Source organism: Monodelphis domestica, chromosome 4 (genome assembly GCF_027887165.1).
Source record: "Monodelphis domestica isolate mMonDom1 chromosome 4, mMonDom1.pri, whole genome shotgun sequence".
NCBI classification, from domain to species: Eukaryota; Metazoa; Chordata; class Mammalia; order Didelphimorphia; family Didelphidae; genus Monodelphis; species Monodelphis domestica.
The window spans coordinates 355,558,808-355,582,167 of record NC_077230.1 but is presented as its reverse complement, the minus strand read 5'-3'; the positions used below and the strand labels follow the sequence as shown (position 1 = coordinate 355,582,167).

The window sequence follows — 23,360 nt, the reverse complement described above, 5'->3', positions numbered from 1 at the left end:
CCATGTCCTATCTTTGTGCTTGGTACCGGTTGGCTGTCTTTCTGAAGAATGTGCCATATTTTCACATCATTATTTCTTTTCCTCCATTTTCCCGAAGTTCAGTACAAATATTACTTTCTGCCTGAGTATTTTCTGATTCTCACACGGCACTGCTAGTGCCTCTCATTCCACAACCACCTTGAATTAACCTGCTATTTACTTAGTATATGTTTTATATATAAATACTTGTGTCCATAGAATCACAGAATCACATCCTCATTATAGCCATATAATCTAGCTTATGTACTAAAGGAAAATAGCTTACTTATTCCTATAGAACAGTAGCCTATTGAGAGCAGAAAGTATTTTAAATTTGTCTTTGCATTTCCAATGTCTAGCGTAGTGCCTGACAATAGTAGGAACTTAATGAATGTTTGTTGGTAAATGTATTAATTGATTATGAAATCTATATCCAGCTGCTTGTAGCGAAGAATCCAGGTTGAGCTCTTACTTTATGTAGTTCCCCTTTGCAAATAGTTGAGATTATAGTTTTACAAAGACAATTAGCAATAGCAAAACAGTATTTATAGAGCTCTTGATTCCTTTCATAAACAGCTTCCCTATGGGCATCATTTGCATTGACAGTCCTGTCAGTCATCTCTAGGCACTAGTTAAGCAAGTGGCATGATTAGAAGCGGAACAAGTCCATGCCCAACACCATTACTACTGTATTTCCTTAATGTGTCTTTTATTGACCATTTAGAACCGAGGATTTTAATTGGTGGAAATATGAATCACCACTCCCAGGCCTTACCCCAGGAGGTTCACAAATGGGGGCTACTTCCTAGACATTTCTCTACCTAGCCCAAATACCTTCTGGAAGCCTAGCCTGAGCTCCTGGGTTCTGAGAGCATACACCATGGGGTTGAGCGCTGGGGGGATGACATTGTGCAGTACATTGAGGAACACAGGGATTAAGGGGAACTTCCTCCCTGCCAAGTGTGTGACAGATACCACAATGATAGCTGTGTAGAAGAAGAGGATGAGGATGAGGTGGGAGCTACATGTACTTAATGCCTTTGAAATGGCTTCAGGGGAATTCAGCTTCTGCACAGAGCATAGGATCAGGACATAAGAGGAAAAGACCAGGGCCATATCACTTCCAAACATGACCCAAGCCAGGGCCAGCTGATAGAATCTATTTACTGTAATATCATCACAGGCCAGGCTGATGACCCCCAAGTTAGAGCACAAGCAATGTTCAATCTCATTTCGCGAGCAATAATGGCGCAGGGCAGCCAGCACAGGCACTGGCATGACTAACAGGCTATTTCTGAGCACCATTGACATTGCAGCTTTGAAGATAAAAGTATCTGTGACAAGGGAAGGGTAACGAAGAGGATGGCAAATGGCCATATATCTGTCAAAAGCCATGCAGAGGAAAATGCCTGATTCCATGCCCACAAACCAGTGAATAGCATATATCTGAGTAAAGCATTCAGGGAGGCTGATGGTTTTGGCATCGAACCAGAAGATAGCCAGGATCTTGGGCATAATGGTGGTGGCCAGGCCTATATCCACTACAGAAAGAATGCCCAGGAACTTGTACATGGGCTTGTGCAGTGTGAGGTCCTGCCATATAGTCAGCAGGATGAGGAAATTGGCACTGAGGGCTAAGAGGTAGAGCAATGCCAGGGGAAAAGAAAGCCAATGCTGCCATCTGTGGATTCCTGGGAAACCCATCAGGATGAACTCAGAAATCTGGAGGTGGGAGCTGTTTGGGGTACTGGGGACAGGAATCATGACTCAAAGTGTCTTCTTAATATCTGTTTGAGGGTGAAGGGAATACAAAAGAAATCTATGGCTGGAACATCAAATATGGCATCAGGCTTGCAGGTGAAGGGCATGTTTCTTTTTTCTCCCAAGGATTCAGATGTTCATATCTGTACATAACATTCACTTCTCTCGACACTGGAAGGAGTCTAAATGAGTGAAACAGAGATGATCAGAAAAATCTGGTTAAGAAATATCAGAGCACAAACAAGGAGAAAGGCTGAAGGAGTATTTGTGATTGTCTCCCAAACTATGCAGAACATTTTTTTCTTAGCTGTGTAGATAAAATCTCCCTCCTTTAAAATCCTATTGGGTTGCCATCTACTCCTGGAAGCCTTCCCTGAATAATGCCTACGTCCTAGCTGGGGATAGCAATCTTTCCCTTTTCAAATTTTCCCTTAGCACTCTGAACTCATCAGGCTTTCTTTTGTATCAAGAAGCTATCCTGATCAATGTCTTTTCTTCTAAATCTGCGATAGCAGAGTATATGCCTTATTTCATCTCCATACAACCAGTATAAAATATAATGCCTTTAACATAGTTGGAGCTTAATAGATATCTGTTGACTTTAATTGAATCTGGAGAGATGATAGGTAGATATCAAGAAGAACTTACTTTGTCTGGGAAGAATAAAAATCTGGATTATATTTCTGAAGGAAAAAGAAGAGTGATCTGTGTTCCTGGAAGGTGAAGGTCTTGTTTTTTTTTTTGCTAGAAAAGAGGAGGACTACTCACAGTGATTTTTCTAGGTATCTCCTGGCTCTGGGATTCTTAGATATGTGCATAAATCTGTGATTCTAAAACAGGGGTTTTTAATATCTTTTGTGTCATAGGCTCCATTGGCAACCTGATAAAATGTATGGATATCTTCTAAGAATGAATATGGTTTATTTATTTATTTTAGAAAATTTTATTTAATTAATTTGGAATATTTTTCCATGGTTACAAGATTCATGTTCTTTCCCTGCCCTTCTCCACCACCCCTCCTGTAGCTGACACACAATTCCTCTGGGTTTTACATGTGTCATTGATCAAGATCCATTTCTATACCATTAATAATTGCACTAGTGTGATCATTTAGAGTTAGAATATGTTTTTTAAAATAATAATTGAATAAAATGCTAAGTTTCAGTTAGCAGTTAGTGAAAACAAAGGCTTTTGTTTTCTACATGCAAGTCCCCAGAACTCTACCTTCAAGGTCCATGGGTTCCCAGGTTAAAAAATATGTATTATAGAGACTGAGTTACCTGTATCAATATCTCTTTGGCTAAGAACTTTGCCATCCTTTTCAATATGGCCAAAAAGATGAATGTCATTCTTTCTGTCCTGATATCTAGCCCCCTTTTACTGTGATTGTGAAGAGGTTGAATAATAAGAGAATAAAGATGAGGTCTAAGGGGGTATTGGGAAAGCAGAAATTAGGGTGTGAGGAAGAAAGACTGACATAGGAAAGCATAGTAAGAAGATCCTTTTCTAATCTTCACCCTCGTAGGAGTTACTTATTATGAGAAGGGGCAGTATTGTCTTCTCGTACTAATAAATCATCCTCCTCCATATCCAGATTTTATTCTTATGACAAAACCTATTAGGTTTAGACTTTTTATAAGTTGGGGAGGAATCTTACCTTAGCTCCTGTTATCAATTAGAGTCCAATTTAGTGGAGATGACCTGGCTCAACATTGATCCTGTCTGATCCTCTGATGAATCTTCACCAAGTGCCTCAAGTTTCCATTTTCCACTTGATTCAGTAGCTCAGAGGTTCTGTCTCTGTTTCTGGCTGCTTCTTTTATTAAACATCTTGGTTTCTCCAGGGAAATGAATGCTCTCAGAATCATGGAGAACACTTCAGGGGTTTATCAAGTACCTTCTGTGGGGAGGGAAATGGGGAACTTTTCAAGGGTCTGGGGAGGGTAGTGAATCAGAAGTTTTGAAATATATAGTTCTTTCCTTCAAGGAACTGAAAATTTAGTAAAGGGAATAAGAAAAAACCCTCAGACACACAATATGACATATTAACTACTTTAGAAAATGATAGAACAATGCACTATGTGAAACCCGTTATTAATAACCAGGGAGGTTGGGAATAGCTTTCTAGAGGAAGAGAAATCTGATTTGGTTTTTAAAGGATGGATAGGAATTCAGCAAATGAAGAGGGAATTCCAATCATAGGGAATAGTATAATCCCTGGCATGGAAATTCATGTTCAAGGTCCAATGAATCAGCATGCATTCATTGACTACTATTTGCCAGGTACTCTTTTAGGTATTAGGGATACAAATTCAAAACCAAAACAATTTCTGCCATCAAGGAGCTTGCATTCAACTGGTGAAACAACATGTTTACCTATTAATAAATACAGATGTTGTTCAGTTTTTTCAGTCATGCCCAACTCCTTATGATCCCATTTGTTTTTTCTTTTCTTTTCTTTTTTTGGTGAAGAAATTGGAGTGGTTTGTCATTTCCTTCTTCAGCTCATTTTTACAGGTGAGGGAATGGAGACAAACAGGGTTGTGACTTTTCCAGAGACACACAGTTAATAAGTGCCTGAGGTCACGTTTGAACTTAGTCTTCCTTACTTCAGGCTTGGTGTATCCATCGTAGCATTTAGCTGCTCCTGATACAAATGATAGATAAAGTAAATATCAGATAGTTTCACAGGGAAGGCCCTGGGTTGTGTATGTAAGTATGTTTTATTGTGAATTGGGAAAGCTATCAGATAGAAGGTACTTCACCTGAGCTTTGAGGGAAACTAGGGATTCGAAAATGAATTGTTAAAGATGTTCATTCCAGGCAGAAGGGCAGACCCAAGATGGAATGTCATATAAGAAGAATGGGAAACAAGATAAACTTGAATAAGGTGTAAGAATTTTGGAAAGTGAGACTGTAGCCAGATTTTTAAGGACTATAATCCCTAGAGAAGCTCATATTTGATACAAGAGGCAATGGGGAGCCACTGGAGCTTCTTGAACAGGGGAGTGAGTTGGTGAGGCCTGTGCTTTAGTCATACCACTTTGGTAGCTGGGTAGAGAATGGATTGGCAAATAAAGAAGCTGGAGACAGGGAGTCCAATTAAGAGGTTATTGTAGGGACAAATAGGTAGAAAGCCAGACCTTGGAACCAATATTTAGTATCAATTCTAAGACAGAAAGCAAGGGCTTTAAAAAAGGTTATTGTGGTAGTCTAGGAGTTTGGAGATGATCTGGACTAGAATGATTGTGGTGTGAGTAGATAGAGAAGGGGACAGATGTGTGAGATGTGCAGGTAGAATTTACAAGAGTTGTCAACTTTTTGCATTTAGGTGTATGTATGAAGGAAATTGTAGGGTTGAGGATGCCTGAGATGTTTCAAGCCTAGGTGACCAAAGGGGTGATGTGTGACAGAAATGAGCAAACTTAGAAGAGGGATATTATATCTTTTTGGAAAAATAATGAGTTCTGTTTTATACTTGTTGAGTTCGAGATTTCTGAGAAATATCCAGTTGGAAATGTTCCACAGGGCAGTTATAATCTGCTTTAGCTGAAGCATTGGCTATTTCATTTCTAGCTCTTTGACACTTTCTGGTTCTTCCCATATACTCTTGGGTGCCTTACTTTCTTTCAGTAATTGCCAATGTGGGTCACTGGCACATGCCATTTTTGGTAAAACATTTCACATTTGTTCCAACATCTCCTTCGCCAGCTTCAGATGGATGAATCATCCCTTCTAGCACTACACCAAGGAATGGTTTTGCCCAAAGGCCATCACAAATTGCCAATAGATAAGCTCACTTACAGTTATAATTCCCAAATATTTCCCACCAATAGTAGGAGAAAGAACATTTCATTACAATTTTCCTAGAAAATATGAAAAGTGAGATGAATGTGTTTTCTAATGTGATGAATAATGAATTTGTTTTCTAGCTTTTCATCAAGCCTTAGAATGATTAGACCTCTAAAAAGAGCCAAAACAACTTGTGTTTCCAATCTCAGAGTGAGCTCATCTGTTAATTGATGTGTTGGAAATTTAAGCTGTTGGCTTTTAACCAACAGCACCTAAATCATATGGGCAATGCTCAGAATTCTGAATTTGAGAAGTAGAAGCTGAAAGGGACCTTAGCAGCCATCGATATATCATCTGTACATTAAAGTAATACCCACCTGGTAAGAGGTCATTCACTTTCTGCATTAAGACCTCCAAGGATGGAGAACCAATTGCTGAAGTTGTCCACTTCATTTTTGGATACCTTTAATGATTGGGAAGTTTTTCCAGTCTAAGCCTGTCTCTTTGTAACTTCTATCCCTTGTTTCTGGTTCTGCCCTGTGGTGGGGAGGGTTGTGGTGGCAAATAGAACAAGTCTAAGCCCTTTTACCAATGACAGCTCTTTAAATAAAGATGACTATCATGATCCTCCTGACTACTTCAGACTACACATGTTTAGTTGCAATAACTGTTCTTCATATGATAAATATTTAAGACCCTTTATTATCCGGAGGGCCCTTCTCTGGAGAGGCTAAAGTTTTTCAAAATACTTGTTAAATGTTGATGCCCAGAATTTAACCTAGTACTCTGGATGAGGTCTGACAAGGAAAGTGTGTATAGAGATTATCCGCACTTCTTGGAAGCTGTATTTCTCAATGCAGTTCAAGATATTATATATTTTTTTACTATATCACGTTAGTAACCTATCCTGAGCTTGCAGTACACTCAAACCACCAGATCTTTTTCAGAGCAGAAGTTGTTGATCATAGAATTAGAATTGTAGGAACTTGGAGGTCAATCGTTTCAATTCCCTCATTGTATATATGTGAGGAAATTGAGGCCCAGAAAGGTTAAGTGCAGAAAACAGAATTCTAAGAACTATGAAAAATATTTGTCCACTAACATGATAAGTTCCTGAAATTTTGTCGTGTATCTTTCAAAAGGAAAGAGGGCTGGTGAGAAAGAGCATATGTGGCCTAGGTATGAAATCATAAAAAATATAAACATTGGAGTTGAGATTCAGAGTAGGAAAAGGTTTCTTAGATTGAAAAGCTAACTACCCTATACTTAAACACTCTCAGAGACAGGAAGCTCATGACCATATTCAGAAGGGTAAAGAGGATGTCTTTTTCCATTCTGACCCAGCAGTAAGGGGGCAGGTGTTGAGCAAGAGGCCATAGATGAACTGGTTTGAAACAGACATCATGGTGGAAGGCAGGAATGATTTGGTAGCCAATGGAAAGTCCAGGTCACAGGTTCTGGCCTGTGTTCAATAGAAGGAGATCTTAGAAGACTAGCTAAGACTGCCCCATCTCCTCAACTCCAGATTTCAGCAGCCAGTTTGTGTCCTGCCACTGATGGGAAGTAAGGAACAGTCCATATATTAGCTACTTGGAAGCCAATGGCACAGGGAGGGTGGCCAAGGTCCCAGTCTTTTAGGTGGATAGCAGTCGTGGTCTCCATTGCCTTTAAGGACATTTGCCAAATCCATTTATTCAGAGCTTCTTGTCTAGATTGTGAAGTGCTTGTCCCTTTGCTCCATGACTCGTGGCCTCATTCTTCTTCTTTTGCTCCTCTAGGGGTTCCTGTCATTGTTCTCAATCCCATTCCTCTTCTTCCTGAAGTCAGGCTGCAACTGTTGCTAGTTAGTCAAGAATGCTTTATTAGAAGGGTTCATTTCTGTAAAATAATTTTTAGATAATTCATCATGCATTCACCATCATTTATATTTCCTTAGGTGCCCCATTCCACAAGGCACAGCGTTGTCTTTTACAGGAGGTCAGATTAACTATGCCCAGAGCCTTAAGACTTCCTAGATTTGTAAGTAAATTCCCAGAGCCACATCCTTCATGTTCTTCCACCCAAATTCTGTGGCTTGGTCATTTAGTGAGGTTCTAGTAAACACAATGAAAGGGTAGCTGTGTCACCCTCCCTCCTGCTTAAGGTCTGCTCTAGAGTGCTTCTCAGTTTCTAGGTTGACCCAAATCTTTGTCCTACTGTCCATAATTTGGCAGGTGTTTTTTAGATTGTGGAGAATCTTGCATGTAAGGTAAGGAAATTTGAATTTTATTTAGTGGGTAATAAAACGTCACAGATGATTACTAAGCAGGGAGATGAAATTCATTCATAAGAAAGTTAATTTTGGCAGCAATGTGAACGTTGGATTGAAGATAAGGAGAAGGTAGGCAGGAAGATTTATGAGGAGGTTTTTGCATTTGCCCTGATGGGTAATAATGAAGGACTGTATAAGGGCAGTGGCATGAATAGAAATGTGTGATGTCATAATTATTGTTTAGGTGGAATTGATAGCAGTAACTAACTGGATAAATGAATTTAACGAGGGAAGTCAAAGCTAGGGCAGAACTAGTAGTGTTCTTTAATGATTGGCTGGTGCCATAGTACTTAGTTTAATGATCTAGTTCAGTTGAATTAGAAGGTGGGTAAAGTCAGGACACACCCTAAGAGTAAGAGTACTGGGAAGAAGAGGGGAAGCCACTCAGGAATCTTGAGAGGAGGGGTTGCTTCCAGTTAAAGACGCCACTGTGTGACTTGTGCATTTTTCACCCACTAAAAACATATTCTCAAAAATTTTAGCATTTAAACAATTTTAAATATCATTAAAATTTATTATTTTTAGTCCTTTCTATTACTTTTCTATTCATAATCTTTACTCCAGGAGCAGAAGCAGAGGAAATAGATAGTGGGGATTACCCAGAAATGAGGATACACTTGTTAGAAATTATGGAAGATCAGAGACTTAAGGGAACCTAAGACAAAGTAAAAAACATGAAGACTGGTTATGGGTGTAAAGAAGTCCAGAGTCATGGCAATGCACTGGTCTGGTAGAAGTGAATCAAAGTGGGCCAGAGGTAATGATGAATATATGAAACTTGGTTAATATGAGTAAGAGAAAACATTATGAATTGCCTCTTAAAATTTGATGCCCCAAACCCTATACAATATTTTATATGTGTGATGAGAAAGATTATAGTAATATTATGTTCTTTAAACTAAGCATGTACTTTAATCAGTACAGTTGAAGATTATAACAATATTCATTGGCCACTAACTCATATCTCTAAGTTTTATTGAATTTTCATTCAAATAAAACCCCCAATTTTTTCAGTCTAACCATGTCTTTTTCATTCTGTATTTCTGTAGCTAATTTTTGAGCCTAAGTTCAAGATTTGACACTTAACCTTTATTAAATTTAATCTTTCATATTTGGCTCATTTGTCTATATAATAAAGATATTTTGGATCTTGACTCTCATCCAATATATAAGCTATTCTTTTTAGGTTAGTACCATGTACACATTTGATAAGAAGGCATGTATTCCTCTTTCCAATTTGATTGATCATCCAAGACAGTACTTAGGAGAGAGGCCTATGGTACATCACTATAGCTCTCTATCCTGGTTGACAGTGGTACATTATCATCAAAGCTCTGGTTGTAATGATTTGACTTATTTCAAATTCTCCTATCTGCATGGATAGCTAGGCTACATCTCTCACACTGGTTCAAAAGGATGCCATGAAAGATTGTCATATATCTTGGTGAAATCAAAAGTATGCTTTGTCTCCAGTCTTCTCAGGAACTACCACCAGAATAATAAAGTAAATGTTTTGTCTGCCATGACTTAGAATCATGAAATCTTCAACTTGGAAGGACTCTAGACATTGTCTAGTCCAACAGATTCCTGGGCAACATACTATCTCACTCAGTTCCCACTTTCATTCATCTATCCAACCTCAACCATCATCCTGCAATGAATCCTGACATCCATTATTAGTTTATTAGCTTTCCACATCATCATCAATCCCATCCTTAGTCTTCAAAACATGACCGCTTGTCCATCCTCAGTGAAACCCATATCTCCACCTCCACATTTATAGTCTCTAACCCCTGATTTATTGGTACTCTCTCCATTCCTTACTGAGGCTCTAAACTCACCTTTTAATATCTGTCTGTTCACTTCCCATCCCTTATTGAGCCACCCACTCACCCGCTATTCTTTTCTGAATTCTTTATATCCATATAGTTCACCTACCATCTCATCTCCTGCCCTTGCCCAGTCAATTTGAGTCTTCCTTACTCATCCACTTATTTGCATTTTCTCTTGCTGTGAGCAAATTCTATTCCATGGGAATCTAACATTAATTGAGATTTTTCTTCTTGTTTCCTATGCAGACATTCTGGACTTGAGGGAATGATGTTCACATATAACTACGTTCATTATCAACTGTGGAACTGATCTCTTGTCCTTCTGGGTTTTGGGTGGCAAAGCTATGGATTCCTTTGATTCCCTTGATTTTCTGAGTGTAGAACAAGAAGGAATAGGCTGACATTGCAGCAGTATTGTTTGGAATGATATAAAAAACGTTTTTTCATAGTAAAAGGGAAGGGGGCATTGGGTAGCCACTTGATACTTCCCTTGCTTTCCTTTCCCTGCCACAAGCTGCAACTATGAGCTGGTTTTGAGTCAAACTGAAGTAGAATTGTGATAGGTAAGGCTGGGAAGAGATGAGAGCAAGGAGTACAGAAAGGGAGGATTTCCTTGTTCATGTAGAGAGACCAATTGTATGTGTGTTTGTATGTGATTATGTCAGTAAGCTTATGCGTGTGTTCCCTTGTGTGTGTGTAAGCATTTGTGTATGATTATATTGCATGTGTATGCAAATTGTATGTTAATGAATTGTTTGTATTCGGATAGGCGAGGAGGGGAGGAGGACATCTATCAATGTGTTGGGGATTCTCTATGAAGAAGAAATATGGAACAAATGAAGGTGGGTGAGATTGATTTGTGGCTGAGGGTGGGCATGCTGGAGATGAATAATGTTTAATTTGGAAACCTGGGAGCCACAGATCATATTCCCTAAGGGTTAACATCTACTTTAACATTAATATTGCCTGAATTGGTTAACATCTGAATTTCCACCATAGGCTACCACTTTGGGCGATGTGCCTTATTAAAGAACTAGTTAAACATTGTTAAGTGCTTATTATGGACCAGGCACCATGTTAAGTGCTGGAGATACAAAACCAAGAAAATAAGATAGTCTCTGCTCTCAAAGAGCCCATATCCTAATGGGGAAAGGTGGTTTGAAACTATGGGGCTAACTGCCCAGTGTAGAAACCGTAAAAATACTTGTGGGTATTTACAAAGATCAGGGAGTTAGAATTAGAAAATTGCCAAATGAAGAATCTTAGGTTCACTAGAAATAAATTTCCTAAGTAGAGCGAAGACTTGAAATCGATGAGTAGTGATAAATGACACAAAGTAAAGGTGACTAAGATCTTGGAGAAGCATCTTTCAAAGAAATGGGCTGGAAAGATCAATAAGAAGTAGGATCCTGAGAAACGATTTTTGGTATTGAATCTAGCCATGATAGCCACCATATATTCAACTACTGTGTATGACAGGATAATGCACAGGAACATGACATTGATGATGGGATGGTCAATGCTGACCATTATTCTGGGCTTATGGGAAGATAATATGAAAGGAAAGGTTAGAAATGTCTTTTTTTTAAATTTTAAACATTATTTTATTTGGTCATTTCCAAACATTATTCACTGGAAACAAAGATCATTTTATTTTCCTCCCTGCCCCCCCTCCCTTTCCCTCTCCCATAGCCGACGCACGATCACACTGGTTATCACATATGTTCTTGACTCGAAATCATTTCCCTGTTGTTGGTATTTGCATTAGAGTGTTCATATAGAGTCTCTCCTTAGTCATATCCCCTCCACCCCTGTAGTCAAGCAGTTGCTTTTCATCGGTGTTTTTACTCCCACAGTTTATCCTCTGCTTGTGGATAGTATTATTTAGATCCCTACAGATTGTTCAGGGACATTGCATTGCCACTAATGGAGAAGTCCATCACCTTCGATTGTACCACAATGTATCAGTCTCTGTGTACAATGTTTTCCTGGTTCTGCTCCTTTCGCTTTGCATCACTTCCTGGAGGTTGTTCCAGTCTCCATGGAATTCCTCTACTTTATTATTCCTTTTAGCACAATAGTATTCCATCACCAACATATACCACAATTTGTTCAGCCATTCCCCAATTGATGGGCATCCCCTCCTTTTCCAATTTTTGGCCACCACAAAGAGTGCAGCTATGAATATTCTTGTACAAGTCTTTTTCCTTAGTATCTCTTTGGGGTACAAACCCAGCAGTGCTATAGCTGAATCAAAGGGCAGACAGTCTTTTATCACCCTTTGGGCATACTTCCAAATTGCCCTCTAGAATGGCTGGATCAATTCACAACTCCACCAGCAATGAATAAGTGTCCCTACTTTGCCACATCCCCTCTAGCTTTCATTATTTTCCATAGCTGTCATGTTAGCCAATCTGCTAACTGTGGTGAGGTGATACCTCACAGTTGTTTTGATTTGCATCTATCTGATTATAAGAGATGTAGAGCACTTTTTCATGTACTTATTAATAGTTTTGATTTCTTTGGCTGAGAACTGCCTGTTCATGTCCCTTGCCCATTTATCAATTGGAGAATGGCTTGATTTTTTGAACAATTGATTTAGTTCTTTGTAAATTTGAGTAATTAATCCTTTGTCAGAGGTTTTTATGAAGATTTTTTTTCCAATTTGTTGCTTCCCTTCTGATTTTGGTTACATTGGTTTTGTTTGTGCAAAACCTTTTTAATTTGATGTATTCCAGATTATTTATTTTGCATTTTGTAACTCTTTCTAAGTCTTGCTTGGTTTTGAAGTCTTTCCCTTCCCAAAGGTCTGACATGTATACTATTCTGTGTTCGCCTAATTTTCTTATAGTTTCCTTCTTTATGTTCAAGTCATTCACCCATTTTGAATTTATCTTGGTGTAGGGTGTGAGGTGTTGATCTAAACCTAATCTTTCCCACACTGTCCTCCAATTTTCCCAGCAGTTTTTATGAAATAGTGGATTTTTGTCCCCAAAGCTGGGACCTTTGGGTTTGTCTTATACTGTCTTGCTGAGGTCGCTTGCCCCCAGTCTATTCCACTGATCCTCCTTTCTGTCTCTTAACCAGTAACAGATTGTTTTGGTGACAGCTGCTTTATAATATAGTCTGAGATCTGGGACTGAAGGCCCCCTTCCTTTGTATTTTTTTCATTACTTCCCTGGATATCCTTGATCTTTTGTTCTTCCAAATGAACTTTGTTATGGTTTTTTCTAAATCAGTAAAAAATTTTTTTGGAAGTTCCATGGGTATAGCACTAAATAGATAGATGAGTTTGGGTAGGATGGTCATTTTTATTATATTGGCTCGTCCTACCCATGAGCAGTTAATGTTCTTCCAATTGTTCAAGTCTAGTTTTAGTTGTGTGGAAAGTGTTTTGTAGTTGTGTTCATATAGTTCCTGTGTTTGTCTCGGGAGATAGATTCCTAAGTATTTTATTTTGTCTAAGGTGATTTTGAATGGGATTTCTCTTTCTAGTTCTTGCTGCTGAGCTGTGTTGGAATTATATAGAAATGCTGATGACTTATGTGGGTTTATTTTGTATCCTGCAACTTTGCTAAAGTTGTTGATTATTTCAATTAGCTTTTTGGTTGAATCTCTAGGATTCTTTAAGTAGACCATCATGTCATCGCAAAGAGTGATAATTTGGTCCCCTCCTTACCTATTTTAATGCCTTCAATTTCTTTTTCTTCTCTAATTGCTACTGCTAGTGTTTCTAATACAATGTCAAATAATAGAGGTGATAGTGGGCATCCTTGTTTCACTCCTGATCTTAATGGGAATCGATTTAGTTTATCCCCATTGCAGATGATATTAGTTGATGATTTTAGATATATACTGTTTATTATTTTTAGGAACAACCCTTCTATTCCTATGATTTCTAGTGTTTTTAGTAGGAATGGATGTTGTATTTTATCAAAGGCTTTTTCTGCATCTATTGAGATAATCATGTGGTTCTTGTTGGTTTGCTTGTTGATGTGGTCAGTTATGTGGATGGTTTTCCTAATATTGAACCAGCTCTTCATCCCTGGCATAAATCCTACTTGATCATGGTGGATGACCCTTCTGATCACTTGCTGGAGTCTTTTTGCTAGTATCCTATTTAAGATTTTTGCATCTATATTCATTAGGGAGATTGGTCTATAATTTTCTTTCTCTGTTTTTGGCCTGCCTGGCTTTGGAATTAGTGCCATGTTTGTGTTATGAAAGGAGTTTGTTAGAACTCCCTCTTTGCTTATTATGTCAAATAGTTTGTATAGTATTGGAGTTAACTGTTCTTTGAATGTTTGATAAAATTCACTGGTGAATCCATCAGGCCCTGGGGATTTTTTCTTAGGAAGTTCTTTGATGGCCTGTTGGATTTCTTTTTCTGATATGGGATTATTTAAGAAATCTATTTCTTCTTCTGTTAGTCTAGGCAATTTATATTTTTGTAAATATTCATCCATATTACCTAGGTTTGTATATTTATTGCCATATAGTTGGGCAAAATAGTTTTTAATGATTGCCTTAATTTCCTCTTCATTGGAGGTGAGATCCCCTTTTCATCCTTGATGCTGTTAATTTGCCTTTCTTCTTTCCTTTTTTTAATTAGATTGACCAGTACTTTGTCTATTTTGTCTGTTTTTTTCAAAGTACCAGCTTCTAGTCTTGTTTATTAGCTCAATAGTTAGAAATCTCTTATGTGACATCTTACAGTAATCTTGCAGTGATGTTTATATTTTGAGTTTCTTGTGTCTTGTGTTATTTAAATGCCATAAACTCTATTAAAATAATGGGTCCCAGGTGTAGTGTTCCTAGTGGTTCAGAAAGGGCTCTCAAAGAATATAGGAAAGTGACAAGCTTGAAGGAAAAAAATAGAATTGTTAGCTAGCCTTCATTTAGGCAAAATGGGTGCTATGGTTCACCACAATTAAGGCTTTAGTGAGTTGACTGTAATGGATATTAAGGAAAAAAGCCTTTGTTGCTTCTATATCAACAGCTGCAAAACACTTGCATAAACCATAAGATCCTCATCTTTTCCCTGTAGAAAGTACAATATTCTTTTGTGGGCAATAGTGTTCTAAAAACTGCATTCTAGTAGCATCTGGTATCATATGAGAAAAGACCAAATTCTCATATGATTCCCTAAAGGAAAATGAAGGGGAAGGGTCTACCCCTATGGATTTTCAGGCCAACAAAGCTGGTTTGATGTAAAGGCCCTGAGGAGGGGTAGGCCTGGGACCAGAGTTTCCCAGGTAAGGGTGAGGGAAAATAATAGAGGAATACAAAGTAGAAGTTAGGGGGACCTTGCCTGTAGGTAAGGGCTAGGGGAGAAGATAAGAATCAGAGACAGACTCAGAGTGAGAGCAGAAGGGTCTCACCTGCTGCTTGCTGAATGAGTACAAGTTTATTGCAAGCTGGTAGATCTTTTTTTTTATTTGTTTTTTTAAACATTATTTTATTTGGTCATTTTCATACATTATTCATTGGAAACAGAGATCATATTCTTTTCCTCCCCCCCCCCCCCACCTCTACCCTCCCCTAGCCGATGCACGATTCCACTGGGTATCACATGTGTCCTTGCTCGGAACCCCTTTCCTTGTTGTAGGTATTTGCATTAGGGTGCTCATTTAGCGTCTCTCCTCAATCTTTTCCCCTCCACCCCTGTAGTCAAACAGTTGCTTTTCCTCAGTGTTTTTACTCCCACAGTTTGTCCTCTGCTTGTGGATAGTGTTTTTTCTCATAGGTTCCTGCAGATTGTTCAGGGACATTGTATTGACACTAATGGAGAAGTCCATTATGTTTGATTGTACCACAATGTCTCAGTCTCTGTGTACAATGTTTTCCTGGTTCTGCTCCTTTTGCTCTGCATCACTTCCTGGAGGTTGTTCCAGTCTCCATGGAATTCCTCTACTTTATTATTCCTTTGAGCACAATAGTATTCCATCACCAACATATACCACAATTTGTTCAGCCATTCTCCAATTGAAGGGCATCCCCTCATTTTCCAATTTTTGGACACCACAAAGAGCGCAGCTATGAATATTCTTGTACAAGTCTTTTTCCTTATTATCTCTTTGGGGTACAAACCCAGCAGTGCTATGGCTGGATCAAATGGCAGACAGTCTTTTATCATCCTTTGGGCATAGTTCCAAATTGCCCTCCAGAATGGTTGGATCAATTCACAACTCCACCAGCAATGAATTAGTGTCCCTACTTTGCCACATCCCCTCCAGCATTCATTACTTTCCTTTGCTGTCATGTTGGCCAATCTGCTAGGTGTGAGGTGATATCTCAGAGTTGTTTTGATTTGCATCTCTCTGATTATAAGAGATTGAGAACACTTTTTCATGTGCTTATTAATAGTTTTGATTTTGGTAGAGCTTTTAAAGGTGCAAACTGCAGAAAGTAAAAACAATAATCCTTTACAAAAGTCCATGGGAAAGTGTAACAAGAATGTAGATAGGGAACCTGTGGTAAGATAACAGTTCCAGGAATCATCCAGAGCTCATGGAACAATCTTGTTATGGGAAGCTAAAAGAAGGTGGAGGCAAGGGCAATCAGTTCTCAGACAGGCTCTCAGACAGACTGTGAGATCTCAAACTTTGATGAGGGCTCTCAGATCTTTATCTTAGAGGGACCCAGAGTTATCAACCTCTGACAGTTTGAAATATAAAAAAAAGTTTAGCTTGTGCAATATAAAAGTAATGGGAGAGTTAACATTTTGTCAATTAAGAGAAGCTAGGGAGTCTTCTGAAACTTTAAAGAAATTGATTGAAGAGAAAGGCTACAAAGTCGAACAGATATTCATTGATAACAAACTTGCTCTATATTGGGGAAAAATGCCTCAGAGGACATACATTGGCTAAGAAGAAAAGTGAGCCCTAGGTTTTAAAGCTCTAAGGGATAAGGTGACCTTGCTCTTTTATGCCAGTGTTGTAAGGTGCATAATAAAGACAGCCCTTGATATATGACTGCTAACTGCCAAGCTTTGAGAAAAAAGGGCCATGTACCAGCTGCCTATCTTCTGGATATTTAATAAGAAAGTATGGATGACCAAAATACTTCTCCTTGATTGGTTCTATCAGTGTTTTGTGCTAGAGGACAGAAAATATCTTGATGGCAAGGGATTATCCTTTAACGTGTTATTGCTTTGGGGCAATCCTCTTGGCCACTTAGAGCCTCATGAATTTCATGAAGTCATTGAAGTTGAAAGCATTGAAGTCATCTACACCTCGACAAACACAAATCTCTCATTAAGCCTCTAGGTCAGGCCAAAATATGAACATTTAAGGAGCAGTATACATACTACTCAATGGAAAAAATTATGAGAATGTAATAAAAGTGTGGAATGAGTTCAATGTTGCCTATGCTATTAATGCCATTGAGAGAGCTATAAAAGATATCAAGCCTGAGACAATAAGCTCATGTTGGAAGAAAGCTTGGCCAGAATATCCAGTGTTTTATGGCTTTAATAAGGCTCCAGAAAAAGTCAGCTTGCAATTTTCGAAAAACATTGTGCTTTAGCTAAGATGGTAGCTGGAGGAGGGTTTGAAGATAGGGAAGAAGGAGAAGTTAACGAGTTACTCAACACCAAAACAGAAGCATTTACAATGGAGCTGGCTACTCCTGAGCAAGAAGTAATTCCAGTTGAAGAGGAGGAAGAAGAAAGTCATAAAGGATAGATTTAGATTGGCTAACATTGTAGAATGTTTATGTAGGTACAAGGCTATGTTGGACTATTTTTTATGAAGTCACTAAAACGTCCCTTAAGGGTCAAGCAATTGTGTGAGAAGTCAGTCTTTACTTACACTAACATCTTTATGAAATCTGAAATGAAAAGGCAAAAACACCAAATGGAAATCTTCACATACTGTATTTACCAAAGTTAAAGCTCAGTATCATTTTGAAATGCACTCCTTCCACTTCTGGTACCACCCCAGTCATCCCTGCCCATTCTTCTTCTCTTAAACCCATGGAAGATGATGGTGACAAAGAGCTATTGTTAACATCATTAATTAATGTTTATTTATTAACTATATATATGTATAACTCTGGTCATTTATACCAGTGGGGGTTAATAAGTAAATATTAATTTAGTGATGTTAACAATAGGTTATTGATAATATGTAATAAGGTGCCATATATAGTGTATAGAATAATAAATTAGCGATATGTTATATATGTATGATATGATGATATGTGTGCATCTTAACTGTATGATAAGAATTATATGTCCAATATGTATACATGATATGTGGTCATGAGCTTTCATCGTCACTATCAATAATCAACATTCAACTTCTTCATTTCAAGTTAGATTGCAGATAAACCTTAAGCTAATGATGAAACCAGTAGGGAATTTCAAAAGTTATTTTTTAAAATTTCTTTTGTTAATACATGTAAATATGTTCAGTTTTTACATGTTCAGTTTTATTATCTTCAAATTTGTCTAATTTAACATTTTTCATATTTTTTTTGTATTTTAAAATTTTCTTTTTCAAACTATTTTTACTTAACCTTGACCTACCTATAACCTATGATCAAATACTCAAATCAAAATTTATAATTAGGTACTGTATATACCCTATAAAAGAAAAATAAAAATTCAGACTTCTGAAATATGAAGGGAAGGTCAAAATTTTTATGTGTATTTTTCTATATTATTATATATATGCATATATGCATATATATGTATACTCTTCCCTCTTTGAACCAATTACGATGAAAGTGAGCAAGGTTCAAGCACTGCCTGCTACATCCCTCTCATTTTTCCCCTCTAATGTAAAAGCTTTTCTCTACATACCTTTATATGTGAGATATTTTCCCCATTTTTTCCTCTTTCTCCTCCCAATACATCCCTCTTTCTCAGTACTTCATCTTTTTTGGAGCTTATTCCAACATAATTGACTTATACCTATTCCTTCTGTTTATGTACATCTCTTTTAACTGTCCTAATAATAAATTTCTTAGGAGTTATACATATCATTTGCCCCTCTTGACAGTAATTTATTAATAAACAAGTGATCAGTGGAATACCTTCAAATATGAGATATCGTGATTTCAGACTTTTATTTTTACTTCACTTCTTACTGAATGTTTCTTGAATTTTACTTTTATTTGACTAACTTTTTTACTTTATTTCAATTTCAATTTGCTTCCAGAAAAATTCTATCTGATCTGGTGAGTTTAGGACCCAGTACTGCTGGTCCTGGGCAGTGATTCAGAGTATGGGGAAAGGTGAAAGTGGTAAAAGGGGATGGAAATTATTCTTGCACTGTTGACAAAGATACCCACAGGTTAATACCTATGTGGGTAGCCCATGTCCTAAAGGAGTTCTTTTTTCCTTTCCCTGTCCTCAAACCTTTCTGTTTCATAACTTTTTATCTTAATCATTGGTCACATAGGTGAAGGTGCTGCTATTCTTATAGCTATTCAAACCATCCAGCAGAAAGGATCCTTGGTACCAGTTTCTTTCATGAAACTAAAGTGGACCAGATTGATGATCTGAGATTTCACTGAGCCATTGCTCATGCTTTAAGTTGTTTACTGACATTTGTGCCCTGAGATTTCCACTAACTACACTGCACATAGTTCTTTACAGCTTATGTCAGACCTTCCAGTCCAAGTACCAACAGACAGACTCAGTCTTTATTTTAAACTAAATATAGGGAGCAGCTGGGTGGCTCATTGGTTTGAGAGCTGTGCTTAGAGATGGTTGTCCTGGGTTTAAATCTGGCCTCAGACACTTCCTAGCTATATGACCTTGGACAAGTCATTTAACCCCCATTGCCTAACCCTTACTGCTCTTCTCCTTGGAACCAATATACAGTGATTCTATGACAGATGGTAAGGGTTTAAAAAATGCCCAAACTAAGCATAAATTCTAAATTGCCACCCAAACAACATTTTTAAACATGGTAGTCTATTAAGATTGTTAATCATTTCATAGGAATTCAAACATATGGCCTGCCCCAGAGACTGTCCAAGAAGGGAAGAATGGTCCCATATACAAGCAGAGGTGATCTGATCACTTGACCTGTTGTAGATGGAATCTTTCTTCAGGTATGGATTAGACTAAATGCCCTCTGAAGTCCCATTGAATTCTATTCTGAGATTGAATATCAGTGGTTTAAGCTTAATTCTGGCTGGCTTTTCTGAAGAAGATATGGTTTAGAGACATGATATAGTTCCAGAGAGTACTAGTTAGGGTTGGAGACTAAGAATTCTTGACCATAGCTCTTCTTCCCTGATAGATCCCCAGGCACCAGAGACCTTTCCTTCCATGTTTACATCCTGCTCTATTTCTTAAGAGTCTCTGTAATTGTGTAGCTTGGGGACTCCCTAGAGGGATCCCTATATAAAGCTCAGGGCACTCAGAGCTAGCAGAGTCTGAGGAGGGTTGGACTGGATAATTGCAACCCCTCAATCACTTGCCAAAGCTGTCCCAATGAAGTAGGTAAGTCCTGGGTCCACAATCCCTCTGACCCCAGGATCACTGACCCTTGTGTGGGGACTTCAGTCCCACCTTCCTGGACTATCATGAGAGTCTTGGAGGTTTCTGTGGAGAAAGCTCTCCCATCATCACAGAATGAAATAATAAAAGTTCAAAAGGTCCTTAGTGGTCATCTAGATCAGCCCTAACTGATGCAGTTTCCCTCTGCTATCCTCCTCCTTAGGTTGTCATCCAATGTCTACACTGGGATGGAGAGCTCACCCCTGAAATAGCCAATTCTATTCATGACCACACTAATAGTTATAGAATTGTTCTTATGTCAGGTCCTCCAAAAAAAGCTCTTATACCTTGGACCCAGAGGTCCTGTTTCTTCCATCCAGAGCCTCACAAAATGTCTGTTCCCTCTTTCACATATATGTGTGGAAATAATGTAAAATTGAGCATATGAGGTGAATGGGTCAAAAGAGCTCTGATTCACCTCAGGGCACTGATTGCAGCAACTAATCAATCAATCAATCAATATTTATTAATTTCCTACTGTGTGCCAAGCACTGTGCTAAATGTTGGGATACAAATATAGAAGTTGGTGAGGATCCACATTGGTAGCTGTAGATTCAGGGTTAAGAAAGCTAGAAGGACAGGAATTTTCCACATCCCTTATAACCTAGAAATAGCCTTGTGAGGAACAGAGAAATTTTTATGCTCTATGTTAACACAAAGAAGGGGCAATGTGGTGAGCAGTTGAAGTAACAATGACTTTGGAGTTTGTTCTGTTGGTTCAAATTTTGCCTTTGATGCATATTATCCCCTTTGACCCTGAACAAGTCACTTTGATTCCTTAAATTTAGTCTCTTCTGCTGTAAAATGAAATCAGAATAGGTTCTGGCTTTAAATCTATTATCCCATGAAAAAAGTGTGCCACATATCCCTCTCTATTTGTTCTAGTTCTGTTAGCATCCTTGAAACTACTGGATTTGGAGGCAGAAAAACCTGAATTCAAATCTTGACTCAGATACTTACTAGGAATATAAGTTTGTGACTAACTAGTTGAGCAAGTTTATTACTTAACCTTTCTGTGCTTTAGTTTCCTTATGTGTTAAATGGTGTTTGAGGTCCTTTCCAGTTCTAAATCTATGATTCTGTGACCCTCCAAGTACTTAAACCCAATGATGTTCTCCTTTAGTAAAGCTCTGGACCTTTTCCTCTAAACCCCAACCCTGCCTCCACAAGGCTAACTTTCTTTAGTCACAGCCAGATACCACCTTTGGTAGAGTCATTACAAGAAATCAAAAGGACCAACTACCTAAAGATCTGTCTCATCTCCTTGTTCTAATTCCTGGGAACTGATATGATGAGATGCGATTCATTTATAATTGCTTAACATGAGTGATAGTTAATTTACTCATTAGATTATTGAATTCAGTTAATGATCTTGTAACCTAGTGCTGGTCATCCAATCATCCAAATTCCAAATCTCAGGGTTGTCTTTTATAGTTAACCCCTCTTCAGCTTACATGAATTCCCTGTATATCATCTACCTTCTATATCCCTATTACCACTAGCCTAGCTCAGATTGTTCAGACTGAAAGCAATGGTCTCCTAACAAGTATTCTTGGCTCCATTCAGTCTTTCTTTCACCTCTTTCATCCACCTTTCATCTCCTTACTAGAGTCAACTTCCTAAATGACAGGTTTGGTTAGCCTGGGTCCTGAAGGATTAATCTCAACACTGTGGACAAATCATTCATTGTCTCTGGACCTTAGCTTCCTCATTTATAAGATGGAGTTAATACTTCTGCTCTTCCACCTATGAGAAAGGACTTCTGAACCTTAGTATGCTATATAGAAGTGAGATCATGATATCTGTGCACTGGTCAAAAACCTGATTAGAGTTGTAAGGAAAGCTTTTGGTAAACCTCTAAGTATTATAGAAAAGTGAATTACTATTAGTAATAATATTATATCACTCACTCCCATGGTCAGAAGTTTTTTTTTTTTCCATTCAGCTCAGTGGGTATACTGTCCTTTACTGAACAGTTGAAAGATTTGAAGATGTACAAGAAATGATCCCTGTTCAAGTGGAGCCTACAAGCTAGGGGATGAAAGAAACCAGGAATAGGTTTCAGGAGAAAATAGGAGAGATGTGATAAAGTACCACAATTTGTGGAAAGAGTGATGTGGGAGAATAGAGGAGAGTGAGAATACTTCTGGTAAGAGGGTCATAGAAAGTTTTTAAGATAAAGGAGCATATGAACTAAGTCTTAAATAAATAAGAGATTTTAACCAATAGAGAAGTAGATGGGCAATGATGGGATTCCAGGGACAAGGAATAGCTGGAATAAGGACCAAGGAATGGGTAAGTATAGATTATGTTCATAGAATTTAGGGTTGCCTAGTTTGACTTGTGTTAAAAAGTCTTTTCTGAAATCTTTCCAGTAAGGAAACCATACAAAAGTTCAGCTCTAGGTCTTAAAAATAATACACTTATTTATATCCATGTGAACTAGGCAGAGATGAAGTAATACCTAAAGGAAAAAAAAGAGACTGAGTTTCACCTAGAAATGAAGATGAAACCTTATCTACAGATGCAAACTGAGAGAGAAGGAAGTGGGAATGGGTTCTGAAGATAGTCAAACAACAATTAAAGGAAAGAAAAAATCTTTACATTTAGGGAAATTGACATATTCATATCTGGGCACCATATTTTAGGAAGGACATTGAGAAGATGGAGTATATTTAGGTGGGGAGGATGTCTAGATTGATAAGGGGACTGGAAGATACATTAAAGTAAACAGGGATTGTGAGCTTAGAGAGAAAAAATTAAATGCAATGGGAAGAGCGTAGAAAAGATTGCGTTCTGCAAACATTATAAGTGTTGTTCTTTGCAAGAGACTTATCCTCTTTGCCTAGAGGGGAGAGAAGTGGAAAAATATGGATGGAAGTTGAAGAGAGAAAAGGAGATTAAAAATCAATGTAAGAAAATATTCAGAAACAAACGTAATTGTTCAAAGCTGGAATGGATGGACTCTGGAAACAGTAATTTTTCTATATTAGGGAGATTTAAGCAGAAATTGTATAACAACTTGAGGTTGTTCTAGAGATGACTCTTGGTCATGCACCAATTAGACAAAACTGCTTAATATAGAATTCATAAAATATGCTATCTAGCTTTTGTATTCCTGGTATGTTAC

General features: G+C 38.0%; 2 protein-coding genes and 1 pseudogene across 2 annotated transcripts in view; 2 read left to right on the top strand and 1 right to left on the bottom strand.

The window, feature by feature from the left end:
- Window positions 1–23,360, top strand: part of LOC100022359 (olfactory receptor 56A4-like) — a 187,540-nt gene that overhangs the window by 36,103 nt on the left and 128,077 nt on the right. The window lies entirely within an intron of this gene.
- The window catches only part of LOC100024598 (olfactory receptor 51I2-like), a 62,551-nt pseudogene that overhangs the window by 36,136 nt on the left and 3,055 nt on the right, over window positions 1–23,360 (top strand).
- Window positions 817–1,782, bottom strand: LOC100024622 (olfactory receptor 688). Its single transcript, XM_001375797.4, has one exon. It carries the CDS (start codon window positions 1,780–1,782, stop codon window positions 817–819), a length of 966 nt encoding a protein of 321 aa, XP_001375834.2.